This window comes from Marmota monax, unplaced genomic scaffold (genome assembly GCF_021218885.2).
Source record: "Marmota monax isolate L192 unplaced genomic scaffold, Marmota_monax_Labrador192_F-V1.1 WCK01_AAM20220418_F8-fsc00056, whole genome shotgun sequence".
Classification (NCBI taxonomy): domain Eukaryota; kingdom Metazoa; phylum Chordata; class Mammalia; order Rodentia; family Sciuridae; genus Marmota; species Marmota monax.
Window position 1 is genome coordinate 7,112,464 of NW_026695212.1, and position 10,456 is coordinate 7,122,919.

The following is a 10,456-nucleotide window of genomic DNA, read 5'->3' on the forward strand; positions in this document are numbered from 1 at the left end:
GGATATATTTTATTGTATGAAATAGGGTTAAAAGGATAAAATTTATGACATTAATTCTGAGATGATTTTTAGATAATTTAATTATCTTGGCAAGATAAGAAGTCGTGTTAGATGATAAAAGTGGATATAATATGTAGTCAGGTAGTACAAACTATTCTAACTTGATCTCCCCCCACCCTTTTGGTGCTAATTAAACATCAGGAATGGTTTGAATAGCAGTAATTTGTTTAAAACCATCCATATTGACTCCTCTGCCTGGCATTTAAAACACTCTAAAATCTTGCCACCCTAGTCAACACAAATTCCACCAGCCCCAAGTTTAGTTTGTGGCTCATAGTCATTTCTGCCTCTCTGTTATAGGCTGAATTGTGCTCCCTGCCTCCCAAATTCATGTTAATGTCCTAATCCTCAGTACTTCAAAATGTGAGTGTATTTGTGCTTGTAGAAATAATTAAGGTAAATGGAGTCATATGGGTGAGCCCTAATTCAATAACGGGTATTCTTATGTTCCTTCCTTTTATTTACATCTATTCGAACTACTTGTTATTCAACATGAAACTCAATTTAGCCACTTGAAGCTATCCCTGTCTTCTCTCCACTTCCTTCTTCTGAACTAGCAGAAAATTTACAGTCTGTAACAGATCTTAGCATTTACTATTACATAAGTAGACATAAAAATTTAATGAGTAATTATATAGGTAAAAAAGTATAAAAAACAGTGTTAGCTTGCATTGAGCACAAGTGTTTTCTATTTCTGTTGCTACTACTGGTGTTTCCAATTTTTTTCTGACTAAATCATTTTACCTCATGGAAAGGAGTTTGTACTTTTATCCTTTGGGTGATAAGGCATCATTATAAGAATTTTATGCAGTAGATACTCCTAAGACATGAACAGTAGAAATCTAAATCTGATGGTAGTCTGGCAGACTAGAAAGATAAAATTCAATGCATTAAGTCCAGTTTAAAAGAACCTCTTTTGAAAGTTCAGATGGAGCCCAGTATGGTGGTGCATGCCTATAATTCCAGCAGATCCAGGCTGAGGCAAGAGAATCGAAAGTTCAAAGCCAGCTTCATCAACTTATCGAGGGCCTAAGGAACTTAGAACCTGTCTCAACCCCCCCCCCAAAAAAAAAAAAAAAAACCAAAACACTAAAAAAGGGGTAGGGATGTAGCTCAGGGGGTTAAGTCCTCCTAGAATCAATCCCCAGTACAAAAAAAAAAAAAAAGGTTCAGATGGAGGTTTATGAGTATATAATAAAGAGAATGGTTGTAAGGATGGATTTTAGAAGATAAAATATATGGGAATTGGTTTAGTTGGGGGCATATGGAAAAGGTTTTAGGCTTGACAACTGTGTATGTAGTACTAGTCCCAGAAACACATATGTGTTTCTTAAAACAGAAAAGCAGCCTTTTACTTAGTATTATACAAATTTTATTGTATGAAAATTTTAAAACTATGAGAATGGGGAAGATTTCTAAATTACTTGGGCAATGTTGATATAAAATACCTTGTGTATATTGTTAGGCCTTCTTTATGAGACAAAGATTTAAAATTTAAAATATTTTACAACTTTTTCTTTACACTTCACCATTTATTGTATCAGTAAAATTTTCTCCATATTATTTTTAATGGTTGAGAATCATTCATTGTAGGTATGTTTCCTAATCTAGTTAATAAACAATGGAATAAAGCACACTCTTGCAATCAAATTACTACACACATCCTTATTTCCCTCATTTCCCCCCCTGGTGCTGGGCACTGAACCTAGGGCTTCACACTTGCCAGGTAAACACTCTATACCAAGTCTCATCCCCAGGCTGTCCTTATTTTCTATGATACATTTCTAGAAAAGGAATTACTGGGTCAAACATACACTCAAGACTTTTGACATATCCTGCCAAAATGTACTCTAGAAGTATCCTGCCAGTTTATACTCTCCCAAATATTGCTTCTGTGAACTTTTGTCAGTACTATCAAGATAAAATTACTTCTTAAAATAACAGTTGAAGATTAAATTAGTAACACATTTTTGTCATTCTTAAGTTTGACTTACTATTATTTTTTAGGTACTGGGGATTGAACCCAGGGGTGCTTTACCATTGAGCTACATCCCCAAACCCTTTTATTTTCTATTTTGAGAGTCTCACTAAGTTGCTTAGGCTGTCTTTGAACTTGTAATTCTGTCTTGGCTTCCCAAGACACTGTGATTATAGGCATGTACCACTGCACTGGCACTATTAAACTTTTTTTCACTCAAAGCTGAAGATTCTTATATTTTAGACAAAGAAATTCAAGTTTGGTGAAATACAAAATAAATCAGACTATTTAGAGAGACTTTCCACCCTAAATGTATTGCTAGTCTTTTGATTTGCTAGTATGCTTCACCAATTAAGCTTTGTTTTTCCTTTCTTTCTCTAATAACCTTATAGGTTTCCCAGAAAAAGATAATACATCTTCATTATCAAGGGCTGGAAACTAGGGATATCCCATTAGTTTAGCACTGTTTTTTTTCTAGCTAGTATTTTACAAATTGTCTAATTATCCCTATAGAAGTTTGTATGATAGAGAATAAATGGGAAGACAGCTACCCTTAGATACAGTGGCCGACGAAGGCCTGTCAGAGATGATGTGTGAGTAAAGACCTGAAGGAAAAGAATGAGTCAGCCACAGAGAAGACTGAAAAATTACATATCAGGCAGAAAGACAATAAATAGCAAGCGCAAAGACTCTAAAATGGAGTTATCAGTTTAGTACGAGGCCCCAATTAAGGGCTTTAATGAGATAAAAGGTTACTTTCTTTCCATATCAAAACTTGAAGGTAAGGAATTTAAGGCTAGAATAGTGTTTTTATCCATAAACTCAGAAGGATCCTGATTTCCACCAGTTTAAGGATTTGCCAATCCCTAGGGTAAGAGTACTTGCAAATGGTCTGAATTCAAATTAGAATTTCAGGCCATCTCATTCCAGGGTACAAAATACAGAAAAAGCAGCAAAGGATTGAAGGGTGTAGCAGGTGCCATTTAAGAATAATTCTTCAAGGGTGTCACATGATATATCTGCTAATATTACACTGGCCATCACTATTACTACAAGGAAGGCTGGAAAATATAGTCTTTATTCTAGGCAGTCATGTATCCATGTTTATCACTACAAAAAAAATGGAGGAAAGTTTAGAGACAACTAACATATCTCTGCTACAGACTAGAAAAAGCCTGGCACATGACAGAAATAGAGAAGCAATTAGATGGGTGAGAACTAGATAAAGTTGGAGAATAGGCAGTGGCCAGAGTATACCATCTTGAAGGTCATGGTAAGGGATTTGGGTTTTATTATGTGTGCATAGAGAAGCTATTTTAAGTTTTAAGTATGGAAGGAACATAACATAAAAATTTGAAATGATGGTTCTGGCTGGTATTATGTTTGAAGGGGGAAATTTTCATGAGAAAGCAGGGAAAAATAGGAGTAAATGATGAGTATGCGGCTATGATCCAATAAAAAATGATGGTGTCTTAGTGGCAGCACTGAAGGTGGTAAACGGCTGAATTCAGAATATAATTATAAGGCAAGTTTATGGTACTGGTTGATGAGTTGGATGTAGAATGTGAGAAATCAAACAAATTCTTAATTTTAAGCACAAACAACCTGACGAATGGTTGTGCTATTTATTGAAATCAGAGACTAAGAAAGAAGATTTAGGGGATGAGCAAGGGGATTCAGATGTTCTGTATGAGACCCATCAAATTTGGGAAGCCTGATCTTTTTATCCATTGCCATGGCAAAATTGCTATTTATAGCCACATCTTTTTAAAAATGGGAGGCATGCTGTTTTTATATACAAAGTCATTCTTCCCTTAACAAGCTATTTTTTTTTTCTCAATTCAAGTCAGTAATTTTTCTGTTAAATCTTTTCTGTAAAGATTTAACACACATGGGGGCTGGGGCTAGGGCTTAACAGTAGAGCATTTGCTAGCACGTGTGAGGCACTAGGTTCGATCCTCAGCACCACATAAAAATAAATAAAAATGTAAAACAAACATACATACATACATATGCCCAATAGTATGGACTGTTTCTCAAGTAAGAAAATCTATCAACTACTCCCCACTCCCCAAAAAAACCCTCAAACTACCAAATGGGCAAATAAAGGTGGACTTTTTGATGCAATAATTTTAAAAATGCACCATTTATTTTTTACTAAAATATCAGTCATATAAGCCCTTAACAAAGCTAGCTCATTTAATGCTGAGAACATTCTTTGAGGCAGTTATTAAAACTGATTTGGCATATGGCATAGGAGTTAAAAAATTTGTTCAACAAGGCTTTTAGTGGATTCATCCTAAACAGTGCTCTCAAAAAAGCAATAGCGTCAGGGTATTTTTTCCCTAACATTTCCATAAATTTATTATGAAAGTATCTGTTGTTCTGTCTCTTCCAACAATAATCCACATAATTAAAACTTTCAAATCAGACTTGTCTCCTTTGGAAGTGATTTTTCTAATTTTACCAATGGTTATACTATTTAAAATCTGTGCTTTTAAGTAAATATAGAGATGGTAAGGATAAGGTCCATTTCTTGGACTTAATCAAGTGGGCCTATATATAAGTCAAATTAATAGATTAAAATGGTAAATAATGGGGCTTGGGTTGTGGCTCAGCAGCAGAGGACTTCCCTAGCATGTGTGAGGTCCTGGGTTTGATCCTCAGCACCACATATAAATAAAAAAGGTATTGTGTCCACCTACAACTAAAAAAAATTATATATATATATATATATATAAAACCAAAAAGGTAAATAATATTTAATGTTACTATATACATGTAAGTATCCCACTTTTTTTTTAAAACATATTTATTTATTTATTATTTTTTTTTAGTTATTGGCAGACACAACATCTTTGTTGGTATGTGGTGCTGAGGATCGAACCCGGGCCGCACGCATGCCAGACGAGCGTGCTACCACTTGAGCCACATCCCCAGCCCCAAGTATCCCACTTTTAATCACTCCATTTCATGGCTTCAAATCACTAGTAATTACATTTTCAAATTATTAATAGCTAGATTAGGTGTTCAATAAAGCATATTCATATGTACGCGTACTCACATATATATATTATGTGTATACAGAGGCAGTCTTTTAATACACAGCCTTAAGAGAAGAGAAAGCAGAAGCAGCAGTAAGAAGAAAGGGTTGGGGGAGGATTTTTTCCTGAAATAAAAACCACAGTGAAGCAGAAAGTTTAATGAAAGGAATGATAAGAGAACATTTTCTACTGGTTACACCAACACCATTTGGAGTTAAATTTATACATCTGCTGGTATATCAAAAAACCTTGTATTCAAAAACATGATAAGGTTATCTTTGATTTCAGAATATGCTATTTTTCATGCTATTTCCTGATTTTGCCTTCAATGACAAATTTAAATTGGATTATAGTGATATTTTGGGGAGAAAATGATTTTATAAAAGAAACCACCAAGAAAAGCAGAAATTTTGTTTACTTCAAATTAACTGTGCTTTACATTAATAAACTCTATTAAATAGAGAACATTTTTTTTACATTATGAAACTACACAATTTCAAAACACATACAGAGGCTTTCTTTTTTTTTTTTTTTTAGTATTTCATTTATTTATTTTTATGTGGTGCTGAGGCTGGAACCCAGCGCCTTGCAAGTGCTAGGCAAGCGCTCTACCGCTGAGCCCCAACCGCAGCCCCTACAGAGGCTTTCTTTTAAACCCAAAATGCACAATAATTCTAAAAACTGAATTTATGGATACAAAGGAATAAAGGGAGACTACTGTATTGCAAAAAAAAAAAAAAAAAGGTTTAATTTCACTTTCAGAGACAACTACTTTTCTGGAAAGCAGATGTCACTCCCTAAAGTTTCCACTAAAGCCATCATCATTTCAAAAGGTCTTGGTGATGACCCAGATGGTTACCCAGGCTTATAAGGACAATGGGGAGTGGCAGCTAAATAAAGTGCCATAATCCTAATTGGCTTGAGTAAATTCATACACCAGTGCTTTAAAAACCAGCTCTGCATTTTTACTTTATACCACCGGTTTAAAAAAAAAAAAAAAGACGGAGGAGTGATTAGACACCAATGGTTTCGGCAGAAGACAACTCACTTCTCAGGAACTGACGGTGACGGGCTGTCGGTATCTGGAGGTGAGTGCACGAGCACCGGAGGCTGAGGGGCTGGGGAAGGAAACGGGACGGACATCAGATTTGCTCCAAGAGGTGCGAGGGCGCCGGTCTCGAAGCGGACGTGGGGGGGGCGGGGAACAGCACACAAACACAAACACAAACACGCTCAGCGTCCCCCAGGTGGGCGGACCGACGCCACCTCACCATTCCCCGCCCCTGGACCCCGCTGCCCCCCTCGGACCCAAGGCCGGAACCCAGTGCGAAGCAACCTGGCTTTAGGAGCAAGGCAGCTGCCGCAGAGGCTCCGCTCACTGTAACGGCCGCGGAGCGACAAGCCTTTCAGTCAGTAGGTAGGAGACACCGTAGAGTCTCGATGTGGGCGGTGGGGGAGTGAAGCATTTCTCCTCTTCCTCTCACAAGCGCGCGGGAAGCAGCTTACCCACCCCCAACCCTGTCGCAGCTCCCACCTTCCGCCGCCGCCGCCTTGAGGGAAGTCGGAGCGACGGGGGTCACGGCGGGGGTCAGAGGGTAAAGGTCTTGCTCCCAGCAGCCTCCGCGGTGGATACGTCGCCATCTTGGATCCGCGGGACAAGAAAATTCATGCGGTGAGTTTTTGGCAAATTTTCGGAAGTCTGGCAGCGGGGCGCGCGGCGGGGGCGGCGGATTCGGGGCCCCCGCAAGGCGGGGGAATGCCTCGGGGCCGGCCCTGTCGCACTCGGGGTCCGCGGGTAGCGTCCCGGCCCGCCGCTTCCCGTTGCTTTTGTCTCGGCTCCAATCGAGAGAGGGAGAGCGGAGCGGGCGGGGAGGGGGGGTGGCGGCGGTGGAGGGAGGGAGGGGGTGTGTATGGGGGGTGGTGGACGGGACGTAAAGCGTCGCTGTACTCGGGCCGCTGCAGCGCCGGCTCCAGATCTTAGGCCCAGTCCTGTCCGCGGGCGGCCGGGCTTTTCCCGGACTCCACTCCCCCGGGCTCCCGCCAGCGCGGAGGAGCGGCTACCGCCGCGCTGCTTCCTGGGGTGAAAAGAGAAGGTGGCAGCGCCGGCAGCCGAGGAGCCCCGGCCCGCTTTGGTCGGCTTTGCCACCTTCCCAGCAGCTGCTGGTCCCTGGTTCTTCACATTCTCTCAATTCACGCACATCATCCTCCACTTGTGTGTTTTTGTTTGTGTATGTAAGTGTAAGATGGGGGACACTGGTTAACGGGCCTCAGGAGCTTCCAGGCCCTGGGCTACCGAAGGCCGTGCATGGTGGAGGCAGGAGGAGTGCAACTGTGATGCTGCTTCTGCCACCGCACCCGGAGGTTGAAGCTTCCGTGGTGTAGTAGAGACCGAGTCCTGGCCGTCCTGGGGAGGCGGAGGAACCCGAGACGCTGTTTTTGTTTGTGAAGTTGCAAGCCCTAATGTTTTTACTTCCGCCGGGGCCTCTCCACTTTTTGCTTTTAGGTCTTAAACTTTAAAGTTTCATGGAAGAAATGAATCGCATTAAGAGAAGCCCTTCCTAATTCTTAGTTGAGGTACTGTTGTATGTCTAGAAAAAGCTTCTGATTCTTGGTAACTATGGCCCTTAGCGAAAACGAATAAGTTTTTTTTGTAAAAGCATTTTTAAAATTTGCATTTATTCTGGGCGCTGTGAGTACGCTATCGTCCCCACAAAAGTCTTACATACGGGTACCACTGACTTCGGAAGGCACCTTAACATCAACTTCCTGCTAGTCCTAGTAGGCAGCTTCACTTTTCAACATCCAAAGACCACAAGTGCACCATATTTTCTTTCATTTTCGTAAAACTCTTGGTCAGAGGATCTTACTCCTTTGTTTATTGTCTGGACAGTTCTTAATAATTAAGTACTCTGATAACGTTTTTGGCATAATAGTTGAAAGTACTGTACTGATCACATGGAAAGCCATACTTGAATTTAAATGTTAAAAGTGGAACACATTTCCTGTCATGCTTGATAGTAAGAATTTTTAGAGCTCAAGAATCATAGGTGCCATTGTCCATTTGCTTGAAATAACATAAGTGGAGATTATTAATAAAGAATGGACTGGGGGGCATAGAAATTTAAAAGTATCTATTTACATACCCAGCTCTACATTGAGTTTGTGAATACTAGGTATATTTGACAGCAGTTCTTTGCCAAATGTCAGTAAGTTGATATCTTACAATTTGGGGAGGTAACTTTATCCCAGGTTTAAAGGGCTTATTAAGAATCTCAGTAGACTGAAATGATTAAATGTACATTCAAATGCATGTCCATCTACATTCAGGTCTTGTTTCATTGAAATGTTTCTTAAATGAACTAGAAGACCGAGATCCTTAGTAAACCCTGTATATTACATTACTCTTTGGTTTGTAGTTGTTTTGTAATATTAAATCTAAAGGAAAAGAAATACAAAATAAACTGAAAAAAGAAAAAAATTCCTCTAAAATTCCTTCTACTCTATCCACTTCTTTTCTTGACTTTGCAAGACCTCACTTAATTTAAAATAGTACTTCCCCCCTTTTATCTAAAGATTTGGATTGTAGGGCTTCCTGCTAATACCTTGAGTGGAAAAATGAGGGCAAAGTGCATGTTTGAATGATTTATACCATCTTCATTTGAGAAGTACCTGATCTTAAATATAAAATAAAGAATTCCAAATGATATACCTCCCTAAAAGAACTACTTCTTTTTTTTTTTTTTTGGTTTATTATTTTGGATGTTTAATTTACTTTTTGTTTTTTCAGAGGTGCTTTATAGTTAAAACGTGAAAGTTCTCTTTATTCAAAAATTAGTAAGTACTTCAGATTTATGAGTAGATTTCATTGGGAATAGTTCCAACCCAGTACTTTTGGGTTTTGTCTCTTTAGTAGATACTGGTGTTAAAAGTACTTAAACTATGAAAAATACCACTAAAGAATTTTTCACATCCCACGAGAAGTTATAGTTTTACCTTTTTTAGAGACAAATTGGCTTTATAAAATTGTCTGATAATGCGGAAGAGTTTTAAAAAGTACTTCATATGTAAATATTGTGAGTAGACATTCATAAGCTAGTAAATGTAATTTTAGTTTACAATTTAATTTTTTGCCCTTTAAAAGAGATGTTCAGTGATAATAATACATTTTTAACTAAAGTTTTTGTTAAGATCACATATTTAAAAATAAATTCAGGATCTTATATGCTTCTTTAAATAAACATTTGAGGACAACTTAATGTGAATAGTGATACAGTCTGTGGAAAAGATACTTTTAAATATTTACAGTTTTATTTGTTACCTGGGCCCCTAGTGGACTTATTAAAACAAAGAAGCAGAAGAAGTTACCAGATAGAGCAGTTTTGGGGGCAGAGTTAATCTGAGTTCTACTGTAATGTTTGAATAGAATTACATACAGTATTTATCAAGATATCTAGTACTATGATAGGAGTCATTCTGGTCCTTGAGACAGGTGATTGTTCTTCCTTATCAAGGATGATTTCTACCTATAATATTTAAAGGAATTAAATTATGACATATACTAGATGTGTTGAAAAGAGCTTTGCTAAAATTGATGTTGTAGACAATTTGTCTTTGTAAAAAAAAAAAGTAGAAGAAAAATTAACTTTTACCTGAGCTTTATTTATTAAGCCCCTTTTCAATTTAAGTAATATATAATTTTTCTTGGTTTTCTGTTTGTCATGGTTTGATTTCTACTTTAGCTCATCACAAATCATGCTGATAAGGCATATTCATTTATATACTATTAAGACTGACCTGGAAATGAAATTCTTACTATTTTCTGACAGCTTGTTTTCTGAACTTTAGATGCAAATCTCTTGGCATGTCACTTAGGGGATATGCTGCATTATGAAATAAGAAAATGCTTTACCTTATTTCTGGCTAAGAGCTCATAGCTTATACAAGAGGAAATGCACAACAGTGAATTATGTAGGAAAAATTTTCTTTCCTGGACACTCTTTAATATTTTGTCTGTTCTTAGACTCAGGATCTAAGTTCATTTATATATAGTTAGGTATTTCATTTATATTTGCCATTTACTCTGAAATTTCCTTTTTCTTTTCATTCGTGTGTGTGTATGTGTGTGTGTGTATGTGTGTATGCATTTGTGTTGGGGGTTAACTGTCACTTCTGTTGCTTCATAAACTTATTTAAAATTCTTCTCTGATATCACTTTGTTCATGAAATTTTTCTTGAGTCCCAGAATTCTCATGCTATGTTGCATTTTATTCTTCAGACTTCCATTATCATATGTGTCACATTGTTTTGTAATTGGCTGTCTCTCCTTACCTTCCAGTGAAACATCCACTGGACTGTGAGCATCTGAGGGGTAGGG

The 10,456-nt window shown here is 38.0% G+C and overlaps 1 protein-coding gene and 1 long non-coding RNA gene across 3 annotated transcripts in view; one reads left to right on the plus strand and one right to left on the minus strand.

Annotated features, from left to right (window-relative positions):
* Positions 1-3,097: 3,097 nt before the first annotated feature.
* On the minus strand, positions 3,098-6,606 carry LOC124083870 (uncharacterized). The gene is made up of 2 exons (XR_006848941.2): positions 6,419-6,606; positions 3,098-6,200 (listed from the first exon to the last, which is right to left on the minus strand). It is a non-coding gene; the product is annotated as an uncharacterized LOC124083870 (long non-coding RNA).
* A 3-nt stretch (positions 6,607-6,609) lies between these two features.
* The window catches only part of Cnot2 (CCR4-NOT transcription complex subunit 2), a 100,617-nt gene continuing 96,770 nt past the window's right edge, over positions 6,610-10,456 (plus strand). The window contains exon 1 of one of the 2 annotated variants that reach the window (XM_046430611.2): positions 6,610-6,754. Coding sequence is in view for 1 of the 2 variants with exons in the window: in XM_046430610.2 (XP_046286566.1) it covers positions 6,750-6,754 (5 nt within the window). In the remaining variant the exon portion in view is untranslated. The remainder of the gene's footprint in view (positions 6,755-10,456) is intronic. The other variant, XM_046430610.2, reaches the window with a different exon arrangement.